We start from the raw sequence: 12,627 nt of genomic DNA on the forward strand, positions 1-12,627 counted from the left end.
TATGAAAGGGATCAACAACTCAATCTCTATTAAATGTACATAAGTTCTTTACTCGTGACAACAGTGTATGAAGGATTGAAATAGTGTTTAATTTGCATTAAAGTAGCACAGATGAAATATCTTCAATGTACTCAACAGCAAGACTAAAAAGTCCTCAGAAGATGACATATCCCTCCGGCTCCCACATGTTTGAAAGGACAAATTTTCTGACAGTTACTTATTGGTTTTTTAGACTATGTTTGAATTGTTTCCATGGAAATTGTGAAAAATATATGTGCCATGTATCTGTAATCAGCAAAGTCACCATTTCAAGATCTGTCTCATATATCTGCCAAGATCTGTTGAAAGATATGAATTGGTTTTCGAGTTGTGCTCTGGAAACGAAGCCCATCCCTCCATTTCGAGACTAGATCTGAAATGTTTCCATGGCAACCCAGAAAATACGAAACCACAAAAACCTGTATATACCAAAAAGGCACCACTTTGGGGTCTGCCACACATATCCACCAAGTTTTGCTGAAAGATATTAAGAAGTTTTTGAGTTCTGCTCGAAATACTTGAAACACACCTCTCACTTTTGAGACTAAGTCCGAAGCGTTTTCATGAAAATCGAGAAATAAAAAATCATAAAAACCTGTAAATAGCACAAGACATCTTGATTGATTGATATCTCAACCAAGCAGAAAAATACTGAGCGTTTTTTCAGTTCAGCTCCAAAAACGACGCCTACCCCACTGTTAGACTAACACCAAAATGTTGCACGGAAAAAGAAAAATACCCAAAATCTGTAAATAGCAAAATGCACAACCATAGGTTGAGATTATCATATCTATCAAGTTTGGTCTGAAATATTGAACAGTTTCTGAGTTATGCTCCGGAAACAAAATGATTACGGATGGACTGACAGACGGACAGACAGACGAGGCATAGACTATATCCCCCGCATTACATGCCGGGGCATAAAAAATATAATGCCAAAGTTCATTTAGTAGAAAATGTGATTGATTTGACCAACTCTATGATAATAAACCTATTTTTGGCACCCTATCAACCAATGGGGTTTTTTTCCAATATTTTTATTCATCTGCCCTATCAAATTGTTAATGCTGGCACTTTATCTTCCAGTTTAATATGGGTGTGGTCTTTTCGAATTCCACTGGATTAACAGGAAATCCTGTTCTGGACGGTAACATAGCTTGTGGGCTAGTTTACGGGTCCATTACAAATAAAGCTGAAAATATTCCTGTAGCCACGATAAGAGTTCAGGAAATCTGCCTCTAAAGTGTAAGGGTTTACAAACTGATTACAAATCATTAAACAATTTACCAAATCTAACACTAGTTGTGATGCTTTGAATATAATCAATCATCACTAGGTATGGCCACACATGAATTTACAATGGCACAAGTACAATTTCTCTCTGGTGTCTATGTCACTCTTTGAAAAAAACTTGCATTTCTATCCCTGAAGAATCTCTACCAAAGCATTGCATCATAATATATTAAAGAAGCTGTCATGCATCCTCATCTACTCCTACAATGACAAACAGATAATACTTCATGTAAGACGAATGACAGACTGTGTACAGATCATGTCTACTAAAGAAATATACTGAGGGAAAACAAAAAGGGACCACATGGATTATTTTCCAGATTTTTTCACAAGTTATGCGATACAAAGCTTGTGAAAAAACCTGGAAAAAATATAAAGGAACAACTTCACTTTCATGTGGTCCCTTATTTATTTCCCATTCTTTTTCAACAGAAGTTACTCCTGTCATATCTTACTATGTAACCTCTGTTCTAATATCGCCAATTCTTGGTGTGAGTGTTCTGGATTCGTGATTGGTTGCAATCAAATTTAGTAGTTCAGTCAGCAACGTCGTTTCAAAAGTGATGTCTCACAAAGTCTCGGTAATTTCTGTAAGCTTTGGGAAAACTAGAACCTCTTTCTTCCCCAGCACAATGCAACGTTTCATCTAGACAGAATCCAGTCATATAATGGTGGATCAATGGTGTCTCCATGCCCCTCATTGACAACAGACAAGCCATCCATTAGATGTCTTAAGTGCCACATCAACAAAACCATCTTGTCCATTTTGACTAATTCATGCACTCTGTATTGTGCTAGTTTCTGCTTTCACTTGAAATATGTGATATACTGTGATAAACTGTCCTGCAATTTTTAGCTGAGGTATTTTATGAGAAACGAGGAATATGGCTGTATTATAACAGAGGTGAGAAAGGAAGCTATGACAAGAGCAACCTCGTTGGGAAGAGAATATTCTATCCCAACAGGGACCTGAAAGCCAGTGACCTTCACAATAAGGATAAGAAACAGTGAGTGAGTGAGTGAGTGAGTGAGTGAGTGAGTGAGTGAGTGAGTTTGATTTAGTATTAATGCAGATGTGGCATGTGATCATTTCAATGGGAGCTCACAGGTACTAATGTGTTTATGAAGTGTCAAACATTTTCTAAGTCAAACATTAACTAAAAAAATGTGGCCATAAACGTAATATATGTTTGAAATCCATGACAACTGTCATTAGCAATAATACATACGAAATACCACTTCAAAATATTCCATGTCACAAGACGCATACATAAGTAATTATGGGATAATAAACCATGACAATTCATTACTACTGATCATTTTCATCCTCCTCCACTTCACAAAACTGGCAGTCTATTTTATTATAACATCGAGGAGGAGGGGCAGTCCAGTGGATAAAATATCCACTTGTCTTGCCAAAAGACCCTGGTTTAAGCCTTTTTCTGGTGAACCTTGATGGAATATCACTGGATTTTTTTTAGTTCCCACATGGGTACAATGTGTACAGCAAACTTCTGGTGAATCTTGCTGGGATACTGCTTTGATTCTCTACATGGGTACAATGTGTGATGCTCACTTATGGTGAACCTTGCAGGAATATTGCTGAAATATTGCTTTGATTCTCTACATGGGTACAATGTGTGATGCTCACTTATGGTGAACCTTGCAGGAATATTGCTGAAATATTGCTTTCATTCCCTACATGGTTAGAATGCGTGAAGCCCATTTCCAGCAAACCTTGCTGGAATATTGCATTTTGTCCCATTTTTGGTTCTTTTTGATGTAACGTTCCATCATGAATTTATCTGCTATTTCATGTCAGTCTTTAAATATTTTATTCAGGACAAGACAATCCAGTAACTGACATCGTTAGCATCAATCTGCACTGCTGTGATACTATAACATCATTTAAGTCAGCGAGTCTGGTCACCTGGCCCGTCTAGCCTCTAATGGCAGGCACTGGTTGCTGAGGATCAATTCTTCGTGGGTTTGTCTCATGGCACCTGCAGAACACTCTTCCTTTTTCAGTGAATGAAACACACTACACGCAAAACTACTGAACTAATGCCAATCAACATTCACGATTAAACATCTCGGTGAAGATTATTTTGGAATTCGCTGTATACATATGTCATGTGAATCACACAGCTGTCAACCTTTTTGAAAACATTTAAAATTTGTCACATTCAAAATAAAAAGTTGTGAAAATCTTAGAATCATCTGATTATGGTCTGACAAATATATTTGGATTCATGCCATAGCATCAAAATATCAAATGCAATTTACTACTCAAACAGAAAGTGGGTTTGATGACTCATCAAACATGTGGCAGTATTTCACATGCATCTATATACAGTTTCTCTTGATCAGAACACATCCATCAGGAACTAATAGTGATAATCTTTACCAATTTTATCCACAAATGAAAAATATCCAAACAGAAGTTCAGAAAAAAAAAACACACCAGCACTACGTATTTGGCACAGCGCCAACATGACAAGTGTAACAAAATGTCACCACTGTAATTCTGGATAATGACACCAAATTTGTAATTATCGCCATTACTAATTATCATATGATTGCAGATACTGTTTGTTTGGTCATTATTTCTGCCACGTTATCTAAACGGAAAATAGTCACCAGATTGAATGTGATATGCAGTGTTGTAATGTATGCCATGTCATGTTGACAAAATGAAACAGAAAACAGACACCGAGTCTCCAAACAAATACACAACAAATGACAAACACAATACCTCCCGCAGAGCATCAAATATCAACTAGTTTCCTTAATGCTCCTAACAAATAGACCATAAGAATGCCCAATTAATCATCATATTTGTAACTGCAGTCAGTCACAGATCTTCCGAACACTAGACATGTGAAGACCCAGGTTAGAATACGTCTTCAGTTACACTGCTTGACATAAGAGGTGATTGATGGGATCGGGTGGTCAGCCTTACTGACTTGGTTGACATGTGTTATCGTATCAGAGTTGTGTAGATTGATGCTCATGCTATCGATCACTGGACTGTTTTGTCCAGAGTTGATTTACAGAGTTATTTACAGATCACCGCCATATTGCAGGAATACTGCGATATGTGTAAAGCTCACACCCTCGCTCACTCAGAACCCTTGCAGCTTGGGTGACAAAGACTTTCAGCATGATGAGAAACTGAAATTGTAAATGACTTTATTCATAGCTGTGTGCATTAAATGGATGATCCCAATTTAAAACAGGTTACAAGAAGCACTGAGGATCCTGTTGCCTAGCAACATATAACTACTGTCACAGATACACCTGATAACCCTCCCAAACCAAGCTTTGCATGATGATGGGGACTGTACATTAAATAGCATTTTAAAAGCAATTTTGAAATTGAAGTTCAAAGTTACATTTCGTAAAACGATCTTAGCTCTGTCATCTCTCACATTCGTTAATCATGTTCTGTGGAATGGAACCATGACGAATAAATCTCAAACAAACCAACATATTTGTTTCTCAGGGCTATGTGAGACGTATGACCCTGATGATCTTGTCTTTATAAACTTCAACCTTGTACATCCGTGCTGGAATCAGTTACAGCAGCAATAATGCTTTCTTTACTGGAAGAGATAAAAAATTAATTTCAAACACTCTCTTCAACAGACATTTGACTGTATTTATGGACTATCATAATTCCATTAGCCATATCTTACTTTTATTATTTCTTGTACATTCATTCTTTGAACATGACTATTCTTAGTAAAGCTATCAAAATATAAAACAATTTGATAGACTTTTGCTTTGGAGTACATCAAAACCTGCATTTTGATATCATTTTATATGATTTCAAGGATCAAATAGCCCAATTAACATTGGTTGTCGAGGAATTTTATCCGGGAATAAATCAAACTCAGTATTAGGTGACAGCTGTAATCATCTGCCACTGTTCAAAACGGATCATGCTCATTCCTTATCCTCTAAGGGTTATTCTTATATCGGGGCGGTGGGGTAGCCTAATGGTTAAAGCGTTCGCTCGTCACGCCGAAGACCCGGGTTCGATTCCCCATATGGGTACAATGTGTGAAGCCCATTTTCTGGTGTCTCCCGCCGTGATATTGCTGGAATATTGCTAAAAAGTGGCGTAAAACTAAACTCACTCACTCACTATTCTTATATCATTTGAATTTGAACTTGAAGAAATCATAAACTTTGCTTTTCCATCTTAATTCAGAATTCAAACCGCTGTCTATCCCAGTGTGTTCCAATGGGCAAATCTGACATTTATAAATTAGGAATTAGCTAAAAACTTTACTGAAAACCAGCTGAAGTCACAAATCAGTGCACCTAGCCTTAAACCTCAGTTTCATCAGATAAATGTTTACAGTTCAGTTTCATACAGTGTTTTCACTGAACTAGGAGTTCTGTCCTTAAACACACGGTCTCCATAACGCTGTGTGTCAACCCTGTGTGACAATCCAGGTATTCAGTACTTCAATCACTAGGTCTCCACAACCCAGTGTGTCGACCAAGGTATTCAATACTTCGATCACTAGTTTTCCGCAACCCTGTGTGTCGACCAAAGTATACAATACTTCAAATCACTAGTTTTCCACAACCCTGTGTGTCAACCCAGGTATTAAGCACTTCAACTACTAGGTCTCCCAAACCCTGTGTGTCTAACCAGGTATTCAGTGCTTCAATCTCTAGGTTTCCACAAACCCTCTCTGTCAAAAATGGTATTCAATACCTCAATCTCTAGGTTTCCACAAACCTTTGTGTCAACCTAGGTATTTCAATGCTTCAACCACTAGGTCTCCACAAACCTGTGTTTCAACCCAGGCGACCCGTAAAGATCCTGGGATAGAATAGGCCTTTAGCAACCCATGCTTGCCATAAAAGGCGCCTGTAATGTCGTAAGAGGTGACTAATGGGATCGGGTGGTCAGGATGGCTGACTTGGTTGACACGTCATCGGTTCCCAATTGCACAGATTGATGCTCATTTTGTTGATCACTGGATTGTCTGGTCCAGACTCAATTATTTATAGACTGCCACCATATAGCTGTAATATTGCTGAGTGTGACGTAAAACTAAACTCACTCACTCGCTTCAACCCAGGCATTCGGTGCGTCAATCACTAGATCTACACAACCCTATGTGTCAACCCAGGTTTAAGTACTTCAATCCCTAGTTTTCCACAACCCATCCAACCATCCTGTGTGTCAAGCCAGAGATTCAGCACTTAAATCACAAGGGATATCAGACCTGCAGTATCTAAGGCACACCCTCCCATGCCCAACATCTGAAGAATGTACTCACCTCTGTGTTCACTGCCAGTTGAAGATCTCCGGGAGCTGCTGGAAGACCGACTTTCTCCTGTGCTACCTGAAATCATTTAAAAGGACCTGAATCTATATGGCACATCTTCCCAAGGCTAGGGATTTAATTGTCCACTTTCTACTCTTGCCTAACAAGGCAGGAATTTAAGAGAAATAGTTCAGTTCGTGGCATCACTAACAACAAGTAATTTGAAAGAATATATTTTGGTTAAAGTGGGTGGGCAAGAACTGAATGGGAACAGTTAAAACTTCTTTCTCTACATCGGTTTATCATCAATTAGAAACCTCCACTTGGTCATAATATGACATCCTATACAACAGCAAAACAGAAAAACAATGACAAATCTCCCACCTAAAATAATCACATCTTTACTATCATTTAATACCTCTCCATTAAGAATTATCCAAGGCGGTTGTTATCAAGTGACCATTGTTAAAATAATATTTGTCTGGGTAGATAGAATGACCACTGGTACTGACTGGATAAATTATTGTGATGATTAGCCTGCCTTATAGACGTACATAAAAACATATTGCATGATTTGTCTTCACTTCAGTGCTTAACTGCTCATCAGAAATTGATGAAAAATAGTCATAAGATATTTAATGACATGGTAACAGTGGAACAGTGGAACTATCAGAGCAATCAGACAGATATACAGTGATTAAACAACAATGAAACCTAACAGTAAGTGCGGGATTGAACAACCACTCCAACACTGGAACATGCTGTTCAAGGGGAGGCAACTCCAAATCCCCTGCTACGTCAATTAACACTTTGCCATTCTGTTGGATGTCAGAGTTTTACTCTCCTTAAGCAATATTCCAGCAATATCCTGGTAGGTGACACCAGAAATGGGCTTCACACATTGTATCGATGTGGGAATGGAACCTGGGTCTTTGGTGTGACGAACAAACACCTTAACCTCTAGGCTACCTCACAGCCCCTATTCTAGCAGTACTCCAATGTCAGATCATAATGCTCACCACTACTTCAAACATATACATGTGACAGTATCATGTGACAATGGGGCAAGATGTATCCTGGCAATGTGAAACTGGAGTCCGGCAATATCCCATCAATGATACTTTTTGGATAAGCACAAAAGTCAAAAAAGCTCCCAAATGACACAAAAAATAAGTTCTAAAGACAAGTATCTAACACAAAAGGTAGTATGTGTAAAAGTGTAAAAAAACATATGGGAAGTGGACTGCCAAACTCACCTGAAGACTGAGCAAGGGAGGTAAGTTGCGTGGACTGTTTGATGAGAGAGACACGGTAGAAGTAGTTCCGCCAAAACACTTCCTCTTTCACACTGAAAATGACATCTTGAGTATAATAATAATTCTAGAGCTTAATTTAAAAGAAACAACTTGATATACCTGTACCTGTATACCAGTTTTAGGATATATATGAAATTACAGAGTTACAAAACACCAAATGTAATAATTCTGAGACCAAGAAAGGTCTTTAGTAGAATGATCTAGGGGAGTTAACTCTTACATAGTTCATCCCACAACAGGTGTTCTTATTCAACAACAATTCACAATATCCATGATACTTCCACAAGAACTTCTGCCCACAAGATTTTTACCAAATTTTCTTATGAAAATAAGATAGGAATGTTTTAGTTAATTAATTTGTAATGCCCTATTTGAAACATTTCTGCAACAGTCTATAGTGACTCACAGTTTGGGCACAAGTTCAAATCTCATTTTTTGCAAGTTTGGATCCTCCTGGAGTGTTGCCATGGCAACTGGCTGGATGGTGTTGAAGTCAAACTGGAACTGTACCCCCGATGGGGGGTTGCGTAGGAAGTTCCTCTTGTCCTGGCATCAGAAAATGTTTAATCAGGGAAAGCCCTTTCCATAGTTACATTTACATTATATAGTTACAAATAGGACAAAACAGTTACTCATTTATGACAAAGTTAATTGTGTTGAAGCTGTTGGTAATGATGCTGTCCAATAAAATTGTAGACATAAAATGAACAGGTTTACAAAAAATGGTGCAACAACAGAATTAACTGATAAGGATTTGTTGATACAAAATTTCCGAAGACTGACCACAAGAAGCGGATGAACAAAGGATGGTGGTTCAGCTTGTATATGGAACATACCGTTTTCATACAGACTATAAGGGCCAAGCTAGGACTTTGGTTTATCTATGGTACTATGCAGTATTCATTTTGTTTTTTCGACTCCATTAACATACAAACAATCCAGTTGCTTGATCAAAACAACATTTGTAGCCACCAAAATATTCACAGAAAAAGGGTGTCAATGAACAACTGATGAAATTTTTAGATGGACTTGGATTTGACTATCATTTGCATGGGGTGTGCTCAGACCACTAGCTTGGCTGATAATTTTTCTTGTTCTCATTCTGATTACTATACAGCAAAAACACAGGGCTAGCAAAACAATGCCAACTTCATCTTAAAAAATGTAATTTTCCGAATAAAATCGATATTCTATACTTACCCTGAGTCATGCTTATTATGCTTATTTCCTCCCTCTAATCGAAGATAGTGGAACACCTGAAAACCCTTGAAGTTCCCTTCTATCTGAAGCAGTTGTATGATACACTCACCCAGCCTCCCATTCTCTCCATTATGGTCACATGACCAGCCACGCCTGTCACTCTCTCCGAAATCTCCATAAGCCCAACACGAGAATTACTGTGTATTCAGCGTGCATGGGAGGGGAGGTTGGGAGGGCTTAACACCATGAGTCAGGGTAAGGATAAAAAATAAATTTCATTCAGAAAATTAGATATTTTTCCTTATCCTGACTCACGCTTATTATACTTATAGAATCCAATAGAAATGGCCACATTTGATTCTGTTGGCTACCATATAAGTACGTCCATTACTCCCCACTTCGGGAACTATAATGGCGGTAGTTCAGTCCTGTTCTTCCAATGTACACAATTAAGATGGGGGAAATCACATCCAGTCAAACGTGTCTTCTCATGAAGCATTCATTGAGTGGAATATGATGATATATAGATCAAGATTTCAGTCAAGACCAGTTGCAACCCTTCTTCATGTACAAGCATCTTCATTACAAGTATTGGGTCATAATCACTCATGCTAGCCTGTTTAAGACGTGTGCATGGACTTCTAAAAGCAGCCCTCCATCATGGATGTCAGCGAACAATTTTCTTCGTGGGTGTTATTATGGAGGTTCCTGCTGCTTTGTAGACACTCAGCACAACAGATCTCATCCATACTGAGACAGTGTTGCAGGATACTTCCATAAGTGTCTCAGTAGATACTGGGATGAATAGGTGGTTGAACTTTTGTCCCCTTTACTTAGTTCACTGAAGATGTATTTTCAATCCTCTGACAGGGCATAATGATAAATCCTGTGTATCATGTAGCTTAAGGACTGTCAATAATGCTGGGATGTGTAATTGTCCAGGCAGATGTCCAGGCAGTTGATTTTGGGCAATAAAATACCATCACAGTCCTTGGTACGAAATCTCACAATGATTGGTGTCAAATCGTGTACAATTGAAGTCCAGAGCATGTATTTCTGACATCCGTGCTGGCAAGTAGAAACACCTGTGTCTGTGTCAACAGTCTGAAGGATGTCTGATCCAGAGGCTCGTGTGTGTCACTGGTGAGATGATGAAGTACAACATTCAAGTCCCAAGCTACTGTTTGTTGGTCGAGCTTTTTAGGGCGAGTAAAACTGGCACTTTCATCAGCTTGACCCCAGATCTCCTGGTGATGATGAAGCTAAACAGGTTGATGGTGTCGAACCTTGAAGTTTTTTAATATTCCATAGGTGATATAAGTCGTCTGCTACTTGAGGATGTGTGGCATCCATTGTAGTGAAGCCTTTCCGCTTGCTGTATGGCTCAAATTGCATCCATTTATTGTCGTATAAGGAGTGAGTAAATCTATGTAGAGCTAAGGTGACTGCCTTCACCGCTCTACCAGAATATCCTCAATGTTTCCAGCAGGCTTTGGTATGATCCATATGTGTAGTTGGAACAATGTCTGAGTGCTTGTTTGGTAACAATGTCTGAGTGCTTGCTTGGTGTGCAGATGGACTAGTAGGTTCTTCCACTGACGAAGTAGGCGTGAAGAAGTCAGTTGCAGCATCATCGTCTACTTTATCTTACTGAAGACCTTCAGTAGTATGACTGGAGGTGGGAACGTGTAAGGGTTCTTTCATCCCCATGAGATGCTGACAGAGACTCTTGCTCGTGTAAATCGATCCAGTACTGGAGATGCGAATGTTGGTATATGTTGAACCTGGTGGCAAACAGGTCTATTTGTGGTGATCTGAATGTCTGACTGATGAGCTGAAACGCCTCCTGATATATCCTCTCTGTTGGAGATCATGTGCCCTCCCTGTCTGAAATGATGCTGCATGCACCTGTGATGTGGCATGCCTTTATGTAGAGATTCAAGTCATCGACAATGTCTCAGAGTGGAAAGGTTAGCTGTAGCAGGCTGTGAGATCATGTTGACCGTTGCTTGTTTATGTAGAATGCTGCTGTGGACTTGTCTGTGTTGACCATCAGTAGTCTGTTCCTCAGTGCAGTTGACCACTGTAGAACTGTGTTGATTACAACTTTCATCTCCAGATGGTTGACATGCAGAGTGTGTTCGCTGCTTGCCCAAATTCCGGTTGCAACCTTATTGTCCAGAAGGGCACCCCAACCTTACAGCAAAGCATCTACATAGAGATGACTGGTGCAGTTCAGCTCTGTCAGATAAGTCTCTGCAACACTGTAATGGGCGTAGTTGCAGTTTTTCCCTTTGGGTCAAATGCTGCGTCAAGGCAAGTAGATCAAGAAGATACTGCCACTGTCGTAGTGATGATGTAGAGAGTAGAACTTCCGATGGTGATGATCTTCGTGAATGAATGCAACACAATTTAGTTTAAAGGACTGAAAAATAAAGAAAACTTATCCGCCATATCGCCATGCCTCCAACCATCCTCGTCGGGTGCTGAAGGAGAGAGTGACAGGCATGGCTGGTCATGTGACCGTTTTGGTGAGAAATAGTGGCTTCCAGTGGGTGAGTGTATTGTACATCCGCTTCAAATAAAAAGGCACTTCAAGGGATTTCAAGTGTTCCACTATCTTCGCATAGAGGGAGGAGATAAGCATAATAAGCATGAGTCAGCACAAGGAAAAATGATACATTTGAGACTTGTTTTATTCCAACTTTATGAAATGAAAAGTTGGATCTGAACAAGAACTCATATAAATGAAATGACTGTGACGTTTTTCCTACTGTGGTCATGAACTCACTGCGGATAGTGCAAGGATCTGCTCCTTCATCACTTCCTCCTCATTGTAGCCGATCCATGGCGGCACTGACGCATCCTGCTGCTTCGTCAAGTCCTTCTTCTGAGATACAAACTTGTCCTGCTCCTTCACAAAGTCACCAATCATCGTCTGAACGCAACAGAAAGCAGATCATTTTCAAAGGCACAATGTCACACATTTTCAACAATATTTTGGCATATACTTTACATATTGTGGCACATGCACTTGTTATCCCTAAAGACTTGTCTGAAATGAATATTTGAAACTTTGAGGCAAACAGCTTCCAAACAGATTACACTTGCCATACATGGAATGTAAACAACTGCTCAGTACATCGACAACTGTCACACACGGTGTTGTCGGTGTTTCCAAACCTGGTTTTCAATAATAAGCTGTACATTGTATATTCGTGAAGAGAGTTCCAAGAGACATAACTCAATGGGGTTTAGCACACAAAATACATACATTACTTTAGTTATTGAGACATGAAGAATTCAAAGGGTTATTTTGCAATGGGAAAGGACTTATGACATTTAACCCCCTGGATGCCACAGGGACATATATGTCCTTCCTCTACATACCTCACCTGGAAGTCCAATAAAATTCTAAATATACCACTCATATATAAATACTTCACAGTTTTGAATTCTGCAGAAAATTCCCAGTTTCATGATACCAT

The 12,627-nt window shown here is 39.2% G+C and overlaps 1 protein-coding gene across 5 annotated transcripts in view; it reads right to left on the bottom strand.

Moving 5' to 3' along the window:
- LOC137286396 (synapse-associated protein 1-like) overlaps positions 1 to 12,627 on the bottom strand; it is a 67,585-nt gene that overhangs the window by 39,793 nt on the left and 15,165 nt on the right. For all 5 annotated transcript variants that reach the window (XM_067818237.1, XM_067818236.1, XM_067818240.1 and 2 more), the window contains exons 3-6: positions 11,931 to 12,077; positions 8,346 to 8,485; positions 7,880 to 7,971; positions 6,636 to 6,701 (exon numbers count right to left, since the gene is read on the bottom strand). In XM_067818237.1, coding sequence (XP_067674338.1) covers positions 6,636 to 6,701; positions 7,880 to 7,971; positions 8,346 to 8,485; positions 11,931 to 12,077 — 445 coding nt within the window. The remainder of the gene's footprint in view (positions 1 to 6,635; positions 6,702 to 7,879; positions 7,972 to 8,345; positions 8,486 to 11,930; positions 12,078 to 12,627) is intronic.

Source organism: Haliotis asinina, chromosome 6 (assembly GCF_037392515.1).
Source record: "Haliotis asinina isolate JCU_RB_2024 chromosome 6, JCU_Hal_asi_v2, whole genome shotgun sequence".
Taxonomy (NCBI): Eukaryota; Metazoa; Mollusca; class Gastropoda; order Lepetellida; family Haliotidae; genus Haliotis; species Haliotis asinina.